Below are 15968 nucleotides of genomic sequence, written 5' to 3'. Positions count from 1 at the left end.
TTTCTTCACGAGTTCAGTTTTCTCCAACATCTTATCTTCAACGCTGTCTGGCCGTCGCAACTTGGAGAATTTTGGCAGATGAATTTGAGTGTTGGATGGGACCAAATCTTACCGTCGGGTGTGGCAAGATTTGGTTTCCTCCAATATCTTATGTTCATATGTCAGACACTGGGTGTTAGCTACAAGAAGTGATAGTTGGATGGACACCTGAATCTGTCTCAAGAACCTAACCTTGCAAGCTGAATGTGAGATTTGGATGGAACCAAATCTTCAGCTATAATGGCACAAGATTTGGTTTCCTCCAATATCTCATCTTCAACTGTCCCTGATGAAACCTACAGCATCTTCAGTTGAGCTATAAGTGAACCTGACTTCCTTTGGTCTTTGGTCATCCGTGTCATAAACTTATTTCCCTCTGTCTTTAAAATAAATAAATCAAACTGCGCAAAACAAAACAGGGATTACGCCCATGGTCGTCCATGAATGAAACCAAACAGGTAAATGCACAACGAATGAAAAATCGTTGATCAAAGCGCATATGGCTTATAAGATAAAGCGTCCCTTTCTCAATTCCATATTCATTTCTATAATTATGTATCAAAAGGAAGAATACCAGAAGGCTAGCACTATACAAAACCACCACTGAAGACTGAACATTGTAATCAAAGCATTGTACCGAATATGGGTACCACTAACTAGCCACTAGATTCTGCAGTCTAAAATGGACACCAGCGGTTGACCGATGAAAATACCGACACGCCCTGTTTTAATTCTTCCTGCGCTTTTCCCTGGGAGAAACCACATCAGTCGACGCCCCCACATCTTGCTGACCAGCGGTTGACACTGAGATCGGTTGTGTTTGAAGGCCAACAGGTGGAGAAGAAAAGACATTCATGTCACTGAGTTCTCTCTGCAGGTTATGGCAAGGCATGTGGGTACAGCACTCATGCTCATCTTCTTTCCTGCTCTTTGATGGAGAACTGCTTGTAGCAGCTGGAGACGATAGCATCCTGCACTTCGTTGGGCTGTTGTTGATATCCCCAACAGCAACAGGGTTCAGCTCTTTGCTCTGCGACTCATTCTGGTCGATGCTGAATGGCAGAGGACCCTTGCGCTTCTTAGGGGAGGGGTTTTCAGGATTAGCAAGCCCTTTTGATGATTGAGGTGAGAGCACAACATCCCGAGCACTTGCCAAAGAACTGGGCTTGGCATTGTAGATTTTGGACGACTCTCTCCTATAATAAATAGAAATTAAAATAAGTCACTCTTAATATGTAAGATAGCGTGAAGACGATAATGCATTATTGGCTGGAACGAAAAAATTCAAGCATGAAGTTGCCATAGTTATCCACCAGCTAAAGAAAAAGATATTCTTCTCATCTAGCTGATTGGTTAAATCATCTTGTATAATCTTTTATTTCCTTTTCTTGAAATCTATGAATAAGCTCATTATGATGCGAATAAGTACTAAGTTAGATTAATCTGGACAATACCAATGATATTGAACAAAGCCTAGTGAATAGAAATTTATACCATGAGCATTTCAGCTGTGGCCGTGGATACAAAAGTTCCTAGCAAACTAGGGTCTTCATGTTCTGTTAAGGTTGATTGAACTAGAAAAAGCTACATATTTCCTTAAACTTGTGTACAGCATATGTAATGAAAGAACACTACTTAAAAAAAACAGCTAGAACTGCCGATTTACACATTACAGATAAAAAACTCAAATAAGGTTCATGAACAAATAGCTTCAGGGAAAACAAACATAGGACAACACCGAATTGCTCTAGCTAGTATGATCAGGTGCAGCTGCAGCGATAAACATTTTCATTCTATCTGGAAATAGATTTGACATTTACACCTCTAGACTAAGACATGTGAATTTCTGATAGATGGTTTGGAAAGATTTCATGTTTATGTATAAACAACGCACTTATATATTTTTTCACATGATTACCTTTTAGACTGATGCTTAAAAGAGCACTGCAGTGCTTGATTGCTTATTGCTGGTTACTATTTTAATTAAGCCAGAACAAACTAGTGTTGAAAGTTGGAACTAACGGTTATACATACCAGTGTCAGATTTAGGAAACCACAACCAACAGAAGTTTTGGAGTCTTGGGCGGCATATATAGCAATATAGCATACTTAGTTATTATGCATGGCATGAGGTAATCTCTGGGTCAATGCAAAGAAAACCATAGCGTGCTTACAAAAGAGCGGGCTACGAAACTAACAACCGGAGCACTAGTCTTGACTAAAAGCATGTGAAACAGCTGGCAACTAAAGCATGATGGATTAAAGCTACTAACAAACTGCCATTACAACTGGACCAAATTTCAAGCTTCCCAGCCGCATCCTCTGTTTGGCACCATTATGCGAGTACTAACTACCAATAATAGAACTTTTCTTAAAGATCCCCAATGCCAAACACGGTCCGTAGGCGACGGATGATCACACCGCGCAACCCTTGCGCCGATGAAATTGATGAAGAACTGAACTTCCTAAGACAAACTATTAAGCTCAGTTCCTCTCTAGCGTCAATCCACATGCTGAGTATTTTACCCATATGGCCATATCCCACCTCACGGCCCCAGAAGGCTCAGATCACCCAAGAAATCCCCATACTTCGTAACAAAACGACCACCCTGACACAGCTACTTTCTCCAAAAAGAAACCACCTGCATTACTGAATCACCCGAAATTCCACCTGAATGACCGCACCCTGCACTGCTCCATAGCATCAGACGAATCCTAAAAAAGAGAACGCAATAATTTCCAAACGATCCACGCATACACGAATCCCCAAAATAAGCCTGTGGAACCAAGATTACGGCGCAACTAGCCAACGAAGGCCGATGAAGGCGCAACCTTTACGGGCGGATTGGGGGGCTGACCTGCGGGGCAGGGCTTCCTGGAGCGCGTCCATGGTGTCGAAGGGGCCTCTGAGCGAGCTCTGCACCTCCCCCTCGCTCTCCTCCGACTCCTCGAGGTGCACGGCCTCCGCCTGGCTGCTGCTGCCCTGCCCAGCCGAAGAGGAGCCGGCGCACGCCGCCGGCACCCCGCGGCCGAGCAGGGCGCCGCTCTCCAGCGCGATCGGCATTGCTCTCCCCGCTCGCTTCCACGGCGAGCAGTGCCCCACGGTCAGGAGAGGAGAGGGTGGCGGCGGACGGAAGCCGGGGCCCCGTGCGCCGGCCGGTGTCGCGTGGTTCTTGTGCTGGCCTTTGCAGCAGGCGTCGGGGGAGAGTGGGGGTTTGGTCGCTCGGCTTTTGTTCGGATGACGCGTGGGCCCGGGTTTGTAAGTTGGAAGGCAGGTTTGGCTGGCACGCTGGACGCTGCTTTCCACGCCTCCCCACCCGTCCGTCCGATCTGGTAGATCACGATCAGGGCCGTCTATATTTGATGAACATATTACTTCCTTCTTGTCGCTCAAATCCATTGCCCATAAAAATACTCCGTATAATTTATCTCCAACTTTAGAAAGTTATGTTGTAAACTTGTAATACACACGAATTTGAAAGTCGGGTATTGCTTAGGTATTTAACGAAGATGGTCAAACATGTACTCCACTAAAAGCCAAACATAGTAGACGTCATGTGAGGTATGTGTCGTTATGCGCGTGTAAATCTACGTGATGTGTGATGTTTTTGAAAATAAACATTAACATGTCGTGATGCCGTGAAGTTATGGTTGTAACGCGAGAATGTGTTTGAGAGTCAATTGTGGCTTAGATATTAAGCGAGGTGCTTGAACCCGCCCTCCACTAAAAACCAAACTAAGTAGACGTCGTGTGAGTGCGTCTGCATCGTGTTGCGCATGTCAATTGTCAATCTATGTGGTCTATCTGATGTTTATGAAAACAAACACTAATATGCCGTGATGCCATGAAGCCATGATGGTAATATGTTTGAGAGACAAGTATCACTTGTATATAGTTACGGGAGGTGGTTGAATTTGTACTCCTCTCCACTAAAAACTGAACTGAGTAGATGTTCTATGAATGTGTTTATGTCTTGATGCACATGTAAACAAACATCAACATGTCATAATGACATGAAGTTATGACTACAATATGCAATAACATGTGAGAGAGAAAACTATTTCCTTAAACACTTAATGGAGGTGGTTAAACATGCAATCCGCTAAAACCCAAGCCAAGTTCATGTGAGTGCATCTGCGACATGATGCGTGTGTAAATCTATGTGTTTATGCGATGTTTATGAAAACAAACATCGTATCATGATGCTAGGAACTTATTATGATTGTAACATGCAAGAACATGTTTGAGAGTCAAGTATCGCTTAGATAATTGATTCTTTTGGTGTGTTTTTTGGCTTCTAGAATAAGCTCTAGAAGACCAACCAAAATTATTTTTAGAAGCCTACTGTCTTAACTAGTAGGCTTCTAAAAAATAATTTAGGTTGGGCTTCTAGAATAAACAGGGTAGGGGGCAACTTATTCCAGCTTATTCTCGAAGCCAACAAAAGAACTGGCCCTAAATACCAAACCAAGTAGAAGCTGTGTGATGCAAGTGTTGCGATGCGCCATAAATCTATGTGTTGTGTTTGATGTTTCTAGAAAACTGAATATTAACAAGTTTATCAAAAAGGCTAAACTAATGTGGGAATGAAGCGGTTCCCCTGACAAAAATAAAATGGAATTTCATTGGTGACAGATGATGAGAGCAATGAATAACATGTGCTATGTGCTAACAAAATTTATCGTTTCTCTAGCACGTTGATGGCATGCTGATGTTGGTTGTAATAAAATGCTAGATGGGCTAGCATTGCTCTAACTTCTTCCTTTGAAAAGGAGGGTATACCCAAAGCCTATGTGGTTATATGCTCCTAATGTACCTAAATTAATTAAGTATAAATGTATTCGGATAATGAGTTGAAGTGCTTTACGGTACAATGCACCAACTATCTTGGTGCAAGCTAACCGGGATGCATAATATTCTTATGTCACATGGACAAAAACATATCAGTTTGGGAGTAACATGAAAGAACATATTTGAGAGTCAAGTATAACTTAGATAGTTAATGGAGGTTGTTGCCTAAGTACTACGCTAAAAACCAAACCGAGTAGACGTTGTGTGATACACCATAAATCTATGTGTTGTGTTTGATTTTATAGGAAATAAATATTAACATATTTATCGAAAAGGATAAACTAACATGGGAATTAAAGTGGTTCCCTCCAAGAAAAATGGTAATTTGTTGCTGACAAATGATGAGAGCAATGAATACCAGGTGCTCCGTGCTAACAATTTTTATCGCTTCTCTAGCACGTTGATCACATGCTGGTGTTGGTTATAATAAGATGCTAGGTTATCTAGCACTGCTCCAACTCTTCACCAAGATGAAAAATGGCCCAATCATGCGTGCACCATTGCCATCAATTGATCCTTGGTATATACCTAAGACACACATGAATGTACCCGGGTAATGAGTTGGTTGTGGTTTATAATGTGCACCAACTATCCTTGTGCAAGGATGCACAATACTCTCAACTCTATGTATTGCGCGCGGGAGTTCCTCGTGATACGTCTCCAACGTATCTATAATTTTTGATTGCTCCATGCTATATTATCTACTGTTTTGAATGTTTATGGGCTTTATTATACACTTTTATATCACTTTTGGGACTAACCTATTAACTGGAGGCCCAGCCCAGATTTGCTGTTTTATGCCTATTTCAGTGTTTCGAAGAAAAGGAATATCAAACGGAGTCGAAATGGAACGAAATCAACTGGAGAAGTTATTTTTGGAAGGAAACCTACCAGATGGACTTGAACCCCACGTCAAGGAAGGAACGAGGAAGCCATGAGGGTGGGGGGCACACCCACCCCCTAGGGCGCACCCCCCTGCCTCGTGGGGCCCCCGTAACTCCTCCGACGTACCCCCTGCACCCATATATACCTACATATCGTAAAACTTCCAGGACGCACAATAGATCGGGAGTTCCGCCGCCAGAAGCCTCTGTAGCCACCGAAAGCCAATCTAGACCCGTCCCGGCACCCTGCCGGAGGGGGTAATCCCTCTCCGGTGGCCATCTTCATCATCCCGGTGCTCTCCATGACGAGGAGGGAGTAGTTCTCCCTCGGGGCTGAGGGTATGTACCAGTAGTTATGTGTTTGATCTCTCTCTCTCTCTCTCTCTCTCTCTCTCTCTCTCTCTCTCTTTCTCTCTCTCGTGTTCTTGATTTGGCACGATCTTGATGTATCGCAAGCTTTGCTATTATAGTTGGATCTTATGTTTCTCCTCCCCCTCTACTCTCTTGTAATGAATTGAGTTTCCCCTTTGAAGTAATCTTATCGGATTGAGTCTTTAAAGATTTGAGAACACTTGATGTATGTCTTGCCGTGGATATCTGTGGTGACAATGGGATATCACGTGATTCACTTGATGTATGTTTTGGTGATCAACTTGCGGGTTCCGCCCATGAACCTATGCATAGGGGTTGGCACACGTTTTTGTCGTGATTCTCCGGTAGAACTTTGGGGCACTCTTTGAGGTCCTTTGTGTTGGTTGAATAGATGAGTCTGAGATTGTGTGATGCATATCGTATAATCATACCCACGGATACTTGAGGTGACATTGGAGTATCTAGGTGACATTAGGGTTTTGGTTGATTTGTGTCTTAAGGTGTTATTCTAGTACGAACTCTAGGGCTGTTTGTGACACTTATAGGAATAGCCCAACGGATTGATTGGAAAGAATAACTTTGAGGTGGTTTCGTACCCTACCATAATCTCTTTGTTCGTTCTTTGCTATTAGTGACTTTGGAGTGACTCTTTGTTGCATATTGAGGGATAGTTATGTGATCCAATTATGTTATTATTGTTGAGAGGACTTACACTAGCGAAAGTATGAACCCTAGGCCTTGTTTCCACACATTGCAATGCCGTTTACGCTCACTTTTATCATTCGTTACCTTGCTGTTTTTATATTTTCATATTACAAAAACTATTATCTACTATCCATATACCACTTGTATCACCATCTCTTTGCCGAACTAGTGCACCTATACAATTTATCATTATATTGGGTGTGTTGGGGACACAAGAGACTCTTTGTTATTTGGTTGCAGGGTTGCTTGAGAGAGACCATCTTCATCCTACGCCTCCTACAGATTGATAAACCTTAGGTCATCCACTTGAGGGAAATTTGCTACTGTCCTACAAACCTCTGCACTTGGAGGCCCAACAACGTCTACAAGAAGAAGGTTGTGTAGTAGACATCAAGCTCTTTTCATGCGCCGTTGCCGGGGAGGTTAGCGCTTGAAGGTATATCTTTAGATCTTGCAATCAAGTCTTTTAGTTTCTTGTTTTATCACTAGTCTAGTTTATAAAAGAAAACTACCAAAAAATGGAATTGAGTTTGTCTCATACGCTTCATCTTTTTAATATCTTTCGTGAGTATGATGGAAAGGATAATTGTGCTCAAGTGCTAGAAGAATAAATCTATAGAATGTTCGGCACTAAATATTTGAATGATGAGCATGATTGCAATGTTGTTAGTATGAATTCTTTGAATATCCATGATGCTAATGATTATTGCACTAGTTATGATGCCTCCTATAAACATGTCAATTTTTATGGAGTAGACTGGGTTTGCAAGTACACACCAAATAGGGAAGATAGATATTGCAAGAGGCATAAGTACTTAGAAACCAAATTGTTGCAAGAAGAGCTAGATGAATGTGCTGAAAATTTAAGATATCTTACCCATACTTGCGAACTTTGCAATGAACATGGTCATTTAAATATCAAATGCAAATTGTTCCATGACCGTATCGTGTCCAAAAATTATGATGACTTGATTTTCCTTGCACATCATAATGAACTTAGTTTGCTCTTGGGTTATGAAGAAATGAAACGTATAACTGAGGGTATTCCAAACTTTAATCTCGATAAACTTCTTGGTTTTGATCTAGAGAAGATTTATATGTATTGTGCGGTGAATTGCATTGAAAATCCTTATGTTGCCAATTACATAAAGAAAATAAAACAAATAGAAGATGAAGAGAATACTAATGAAAGGGAAGAGACTTCCCAATATCCTCCTATTATTTCTTATGATGAATCAGGTAACGAGGAGGAGCCTCCTATTCAACCAATCTCATTAATAAAGAGCTCCAAAAAGAGGATTGAACCCACACATGATGTGGTGAAGAAGAAGAAGAAAAGAAAAAGGAAGATAGGTAAAAAGATATCTCTCCCAAATAATGCTGCTCCTATTACTATTGTGCCTCATGAAAATATAATTGAGGAAGATAATGACACTTCTTATGATCTTGAAAATCTTTTTGGCACTTGGTTGGAAGAATATGATAATATCTATACTATTGGTGCTATCTATACTATTAATGATAAGAGTGATTATGCTTATGATATGAAAAGGCACAAGCTTGGGGATGCTATGTTTGATGAAGATGATGTTTTTGAGAATATATTTGCTGCAATTAATGTTTGTCCCAAGCTTGGGGATACTGCGCTTAATGAAGATGATATTTTTAGTCTCCCAAGTTTTGATATGCAAGTTTATAATGATGATAGCATGCCTCCTACTTATGATGATTATTGTGATGATACTTATGCTATAAAAAGTAGTGATTATATTTATAAAACTTGTCATGGTTATGATTACCCCTTCTCTAAACATTACTCTTTTAATGTGGAAACAATTTATAGTATTCAAGTTTCCTATGATACTCCCACTATTCCGAATAAGAAGAATTTTGCTTATGTGGAGAATAATAAATTTTCTATGCTTGTAGATCATGAAAAGAATGCTTTAGGTACTGGTTATATTGTTAAAGTCATTCATGATGCTACTGAAAATTATTATGAGGGAGGAATATATGCTTGTAGGAATTGCAATATATCAAGTTTCCTCTCTATGTGCTTAAAGTTTTGAAGTTATACTTGTTTTACCTTCCTATGCAAGTTGATTCTTGTTCCCACAAGTTGTTTGCTCACAAAATCCCTATGAATAGGAAGTATGTTAGACTTAAATATGCTAGTCATATTCTTCGTGATGCTCTTTTTATGTTACAATTCTTATCTTTTATGTGAGCATCGTTGAAATCATCATGCCTAGCTAGGGGCGTTAAACGATAGCGCGTGTTGGGAGGCAACCCAATTTTATTTTAGTTCCTTGCTTTTTGTTCCTGTTTAGTAATAAATAATTCATCTAGCCTCTGTTTAGATGTGGTTTTATGTGTTTAATTAGTGTTTGTGCCAAGTAGAACCTTTGGGAAGACTTGGGGAAAGTCTTGTTGATCATGCTGTCAAAAACAGAAACTTTAGCGCTCACGAGAATTGCTGCCATTTTTATTTGGAGAGTGATATTTAGTTAATTCTTTTTGCAGATAATTAATAGATAAATTGCTCAGGTCCAGCAATTTATTTGAGAATTTTATGAGTTCCACAAGTATATGTTTGATCCAGATTACTACAGACTATTATATTTTTGACAGATTCTGTTTCCGATGTGTTGTTTGCTTATTTTGATGAATCTATGGCTAGTAAAATAGTTTATAAACCATAGAGAAGTTGGAATACAGTAGGTGTAACACCCCAATGTCATGCTACAGTAACCCTCTTTGATTAAACTAATCATTTTCCAAACAGTTCTTAATCACCTTTGTTCAATACCCATTTGGAAATTCCAGTCAAATCAAATTCAAGCGAAGTTTGAAGTTGCCCAAAAGTTGCTGGAAAAATGTTCATCATTTGTCAAAAATTCCATAACAATTATTTGTTAAGGAACACAACATCACTCTTGTGCAAAGATGAGCATTACTAATTAAAACAGCACCAATTTAACATTTTTAAATGCTATCCTACTAATGGAACATACCAAAAGAATTCTTCTGGTCTCCAAAATATTTTTGGCACTGTCTATAATCACCAGGAATTTAATGAGACACCTCCCAAAATTTTGCTAAGTGATATAGTTGGCCAAATAATTCTCGTTCTCTCTCTGTTAAAAAAAAGGGCAAAACCAGAAAAGGAAATGGAAAAGAAGGAAAAGAAAAGAGGAAAGGAAGCCCCTGCCTCCCTGGGCCTTGGCCCATCCGGACCAACCGGCCCAACCCACCAGGCCGGCCCACCTCTCCCTCCTTATCCCCCACCCCCACCAAACCCTAACCGCACACCCTCACTACCCTACTTTCCTCGATCCCCCACTCTCGCCACCCCTCCTTTGTTCCTTTCGATCGGGATCGAGGAGATCAGTTGCCCCACCGACGAACGCCGCCCCACCCTTGGTGCGCCGCCACCTCGCCCCGTTGCCCACCTCGACGGCGCCCCCTTCTCGTCCCGCATGGCGCCCGGTCCCCTCTCGACCCAAACAAGATCGGGATCGACCCCGCGCCGCCCCAACGCCTGCCGTCACCGACCGCGCCGGCGCCGCCTCACCGCAGGACTGTCTCGTCCCCGGCTCCTCCCCAAGCCCGCTGCCATCCCCCTGCACCGTCCGTGAGCGCCTCCCCTTCTGCCTCTCGCTATTGCACGTCGCCCGTCCCGCGCCCGAGCTCGTACTCCACCACGGCCTCTGCCTCCGACCGTCGTCGCCGGCGTACGCGTCGCTGCCAGCGCCCGTGCCTCCGGTCCGCGCTCACCCCGCCCCTGCGACTCGCTCACCGTGACCCCCCTCCCCCGTGTGCCCTGTCTCTGCTAGCCGCACCCAGGGCATGCCCTGGCTGCGCCCGCGGCTGCCCATGGCCGTGCTCTTGCCACCTCCACCCCTTGCTCCCCTGCCGCATCCCGGCCCTCGAGCAACCACTGTGCTCGCCGTCGCTCGCTCCCCCTTGGCCCCTTATGCGCGCTGTTGCATCCGCCGCGCCGCGCCACTCGCTGCCGCACGCTCCGGCTCCGCCCCGCCAACCACAGCCCCGCCTCCCCTCTCGCCTGTAGCTGGCGCCCAGCCTTCCTCGCCGGCGCTGCTCGCGCCTGCGGCGGCCACCCGGGTTCGCCCGTTAACGGGCACCCGCCCGTCGCCCAACACCTGCCTGCCCGCACGACCCGCTAAGGCCCCCCTTAGCCAATGACAGTGGGGCCCCATGCCTAGAACATTTTTTTTAAAAGAAAAAATAAAATAAAATGAAAATGTAATTAATAAAATTATTAATTAGTTAATTAATTAATTAGTAAATTAATTAAGTTAATTAATCATGTTTAAATTAATCTAATTAATTAGTTAATCTAATTAAACAGTAATTAATTAGCTAAACCCTAATTAAACTAAACAGTGTATGCCATGCGGGACACACACGTAGTTGACCCAGTCAAGTGCACAGTTGACTGCTGATGTCAGCATGATGTCATGCTGATGTCATCTTTGACTATTCTGGATAATGTTGAAATAAGTAATTAAATTCCAGAAATTAATAAAAACTTTAGAAAATTCATAGAAATTAAATCGTAGCTCAGATGAAAATGTTTTCTACATGAAAGTTGCTCAGAAAAACGAGACGAATCCGAATACGCGATCCGTTCGTCCACCATATGCCCCTAACTACCTGATCATTTAACTTTTCCCCTCCGTTTCATCTGTCTAAAAATGCTAAACTTGGGAAAACATTCCCGGATGTTATCCCCCTTCACCGGTAACGTGTAGCACCGCGTTAGAACACGTCTAGCTCTGTGTGTTGTCATGTTATGCTCTTGCTTGCTATGTATTTACTGTTTCTTCCCCCTCTTCTCTCCGGTAGACCCCGAGACTGCCGCTGATGCCGCTGTGATCGTCTACGTCGACGACGACCCCTTCTTCTTGTATGAGCAACCAGGCAAGCCCCCCCTTTGATCATCCCGATATCGCCCATTCCATTATCTCATGCTTGCACTAGATTTTGCTACTGTTATTGTTTGCTCCTATTCTGCTGCATAGCCTGTTTATTATAACCTGCTATTGTTACCTACCTGCTTATCCTAAACTGCTTAGTATAGGTTGGTTAGAGACACATCAGTGACCCCCCACTTGACCCGACTGCCTCGCTGGATTATCAGAAGACCGGATCAACGGGATCAAAGACCAGGCCCCGACACCTCACGTCACATCATGCCCCTTTATTGCTCGACTTTGCAGAGTTACCATCGAGTGCCGAGGGTGGAACCTCATACATCACTCCTGATGAGATCTCTGTAGAGTAGCTATTCGGTCGTGGTCATCGAGGGTGATTTCCTCCTTAACCACTTCTGATACGACTCTGTCGTGCAACCCCTCAAGTGTGAACCTCGAGGGTGATTCCTCTTACGTTCACCTTGATGATTACATCTAGTGGAATTCATCGGGGCTGATTCCTCGGGTTTTCCCCATGATGTTTGGACACACGGATACTTGGACTTTACCACTGTTACTTGGAAAGACGGGTCGACCCTGAGGGGTACCCGCGCGAGCTTAATTGCGAGTGATGTGGAGTCGGGCGGACCTGGAAGGTGCCCGCGAGATAATTATGAGGCGTGGCCGGGCATTCCTAGCCCTTGCCGCAAGTCCTCGAGACGGGGCAACGGGGTCACATCTTTCGTGAGTGTCTGCTTGTTACCGCGTGTTCCTAATCCACTACGATTTGGATATTTGATCCGAGGGGCCTCTGGCCTGATAGCACTAACCATCACGTGGGCATAGTATGGGCGTTCTGCGTCGTATACATCAACCGAAGTTTAATAGACGACAACGACTGAGCGGCGCGCGCCGGGTTGGACTGGTAAGCTCCTGCCTTTTTAGGGAGGTAGCTAGGTCTGCTCACCGGCCACGTTCGCAACGTGCAGGAGTTCCCGGGGAGATGGCCCATGACCCCTGGGGGCATAGGTTTAGTCTGGCGTGCTGGCCTCTCTATTAAGCCTAGGTCGGGTTGCGGCGTATTGTTTGGCCGAGGCCGGGCATGACCCAGGAAAGTGTGTCCGGCCGGAGTTAATTGAGCGTGGTGGGTAAGTTGGTGCACCCCTGCAGGGAAGAAAACATCTATCAATAGCCTATCCTATGGTAACGGACACTTGGAGTTGTATCCCGATCGATACAACTAGAACTGGATACTTGTGATGAGAACTGGATGGTGATAAGAATTGGATTGTGATGATAACTAGATAGTATGGCTCTGGGATTGCTTTCTCGCAGGGTGTTGAGAAAGGATCTCTGGCAGAGGTTGATAACACTACTACTACTTTACTTTATGCTGCTATACTCCATCCTGTTGCTGCAAGATGGTGGTTTCCAGAAGATGCTAGTCTTCGATAGGACTAAGCCTTCTCCCTATTCTGGCATTTCTGTAGCCCAGTCCACATATACAACCCATTCCTTTGATACAGATGCATACTTAGTTTAGATCTGATGTAAGTCTTGCGAGTACTTTGGATGAGTACTCACGGTTGCTTTGCTACTTCTTTTTTCCCCATACCCGATTGTTGTGACCAGATGATGGATCCCAGGAGCCAGACGACGCCACCGATGACTACTACTACCCGGAGGATGCCTACTACTACGTGAAGACCGCTGACGACTAGGAGTAGTTAGGAGGCTCCCAGGCAGGAGGCCTTGCCTTTTCGATCGATGTTGTTTTTGTGCTAGCCTTCTTAAGGCAAACTTGTCTAACTTATGTCTGTGCTCAGATATTGTTGCTTCCGCTGACTCTTGTGTTATCGAGCTTATGTATTCGAGCCCTCGAGGCCCCTGGCTTGTAATATAAAGCTTGTATTATTTTAATTTGTGTCTAGAGTTGTGTTGTGATATCTTCCCATGAGTCCTTGATCTTGATCGTACACATTTGCGTGTATGATTAGTGTACGATTGAATCGAGGGCGTCACAAGTTGGTATCAGAGCCGACTGCCTGTAGGAATCCCCCTTCCAAACTCCATGGCCGAAGTTGAGTCTAGTCAATGAAAAACTTTTACTAACTTGGCTGTGTGGCTTACGGGTCCACGTCGCCATATGGGTGGTATTAGGATCTTTTATTCCTCGTCTATACTTTGGGACTCTGATCTCTCTTCTATTCGGATTAAATGGTTTTACTAACTGTAAGTGCATCTAGTGCCACCCCTAGTTGGTTTTGGAGTATTGACGACAAACCTAGTTGAGGGACTAATGTGTTTGTGAGAATTGCAGGATAACACAGGTAGAAGTCCCTCATTGATTCGGTTTTACTACCAGAGATGACCCCTAAAAATGTATGAAGACATTGAAGACAAAGGTGGTATATGAAGATATTCACATTAAAGACTATGACAAAAGAAGACATGTTAAGAAGCCTATGGAGCTCGAAGACTTAGATCTTTCGTAGTTCTTTTTCTTTTGTGTTGAGTCATAGGAACCACCGTACTGTTAAGTGGGGTCCAGGAGAACCAGTCAGAATGACTGAAGTGATGCCTAAATCAAAAACCTATGTCTTCGAGTGAAGACAATGGGAGCGAATCTTGTCCAGAGCCGGACAAGTCAGCTTTGCTTGTAGCCCAAGTAAAGTTGCCATGAGAGTTTGAAATCTGACCGTTGAGACACGTGTCAGTTCCTTAGTGACCCAGGGTCATTTCGGACAAATCAGGCCGGGTTGCCAAGTGGCTATAAATAGCCCACCCCTACAACCATAAACTGTTGGCTGCTCAGATTTTAGTGCACGGCTTTTGTCGTTTGAGAGCAACCCACCTCGAAGCCTTTGAGAGAAAATTCCTAGCGAGGAGAAAAGCCCTAACCACCCAGAGCCAGAGAACATTGGGCATCACTTAAGTTTTCTTGTCTGTGTGATCTGAAGACTTATTACACTTGAGGACTGTGAATCCTCCAGACGGTTAGGCGTCGCGTTCAGAGCATCCAAGAGACATTGTGGATTGCCAGTGAACGAAGTTTGTGAAGGTTTGGGAGTCTACCTTGAAGACTTACCAGAGTGATTGGGCGAGGACTATGTGACCTTAGCTCAAGGAGAATACGGTGAGGACTTGGTGTCCTGAGCTGCGTGTTCAGGACTGGGTGTCCGGGACTGTGTGTCCTAAGGTTTAAATACCTAGCCGCTCCAACCAGACGTACAGTTGTCACAGCAACTGGAACTGGTCCAACACATCATTGTCTTCAACGAGTCACTGGTTTCATCTTCACTTCCTTTTTCTTACTGTTACTCATTGTGAAGCTATTGCATGCTTGCTCTATCTTTTGTCTTCACAACATGAATGTATGATCTGTTTGGCTTCATAACTTCTTCCTACCTGATCCTTATTACACTTTAGCCGTTTGTCATTGTGCTCTCACTCTATTGAATACTTGACCATGGCTGGCCTAGTGTAATCTAACTTCCGCTGCATAGTAATAGGCATAATCTTTGCTGTTTGTCTTCATAACTCCCACGTTTTGAAGACTTTCATAAAAATCGCCTATTCACCCCCCCTCTAGTCGATATAACGCACTTTCAATTGGTATCAAAGCAAGGTGCTCCCTTGTTCTGTGTGATTCGGTTTAACCACCTGGAGTTTTAGCTATGTCGACTGCAGGGATAATCAAAGTCTCCGCTGCGTGCCCCGTCTTTGATGGAACTGAATATCCCTACTGGAAGAATAAGATGCGCATGCATCTTGAAGCCATTGACGTCGACCTATGGTATGTCGTCGAGAACGGCGTTCCCAAGGCCGGAGAAGGTGTCACTGCTGCTGATGTCAAGAAGTTCACTCAACTGGACTCTACTGCCAAAAATATCATCTGTGGTCATCTGACAAAAGGACAGTATGGCCGTGTGAGTGCCTTGAAGACATCCAAGCTGGTCTGGGACTGGCTCTCCAAGGTCAATGAAGGCGTCTCAACCCAGAGAGATCAAAGAACCAGTGTTCTTCGCAACCTCTTCAACCGCTTCAAGCGAAATGATAATGAGAATGTCCAGCACACATTTGAGCGGCTCACTGACATCACAAATGAGCTTCAAGCCCTCGGCGCCACTGAGATCACCAAACATGAAATCGTCAAGACGCTGCTGAGATCACTTGATA

The 15968-nt window shown here is 43.9% G+C and overlaps 1 protein-coding gene and 1 long non-coding RNA gene across 2 annotated transcripts; one reads left to right on the top strand and one right to left on the bottom strand.

The window, feature by feature from the left end:
* Nucleotides 1-502: 502 nt before the first annotated feature.
* On the bottom strand, nt 503-3253 carry LOC125522411 (uncharacterized). The gene is made up of 2 exons (XM_048687475.2): nt 2898-3253; nt 503-1235 (listed from the first exon to the last, which is right to left on the bottom strand). The coding sequence occupies exons 1-2, from the start codon at nt 3101-3103 to the stop codon at nt 767-769; spliced, it is 675 nt and encodes a 224-aa protein (XP_048543432.1). The 5' UTR covers nt 3104-3253; the 3' UTR covers nt 503-766.
* Nucleotides 3254-10172: 6919 nt separating this feature from the next.
* LOC147958610 (uncharacterized) lies at nt 10173-13813 on the top strand. The gene is made up of 3 exons (XR_015610905.1): nt 10173-10486; nt 11722-11796; nt 13422-13813. It is a non-coding gene; the product is annotated as an uncharacterized LOC147958610 (long non-coding RNA).
* Nucleotides 13814-15968: the final 2155 nt, after the last annotated feature.

This window comes from Triticum urartu, chromosome 7A (assembly GCF_056163025.1).
Source record: "Triticum urartu cultivar PI428250 chromosome 7A, HENAU_Tu73, whole genome shotgun sequence".
Taxonomy (NCBI): domain Eukaryota; kingdom Viridiplantae; phylum Streptophyta; class Magnoliopsida; order Poales; family Poaceae; genus Triticum; species Triticum urartu.
The sequence above is the reverse complement of the archived record's forward strand: the minus strand, read 5'-3'. Positions and strand labels throughout refer to the sequence as shown.

Excerpts from the sequence above, each read along its gene's own strand:
- LOC125522411 (XM_048687475.2), bottom strand. The coding sequence starts at position 3,103 with ATGCCGATCGCGCTGGAGAGCGGCGCCCTGCTCGGCCGCGGGGTGCCG. Across the intron at positions 1,236-2,897 it reads CAGGAAGCCCTGCCCCGCAG|GAGAGAGTCGTCCAAAATCT; the intron begins GTCAGCCCCCCA and ends TATTTATTATAG.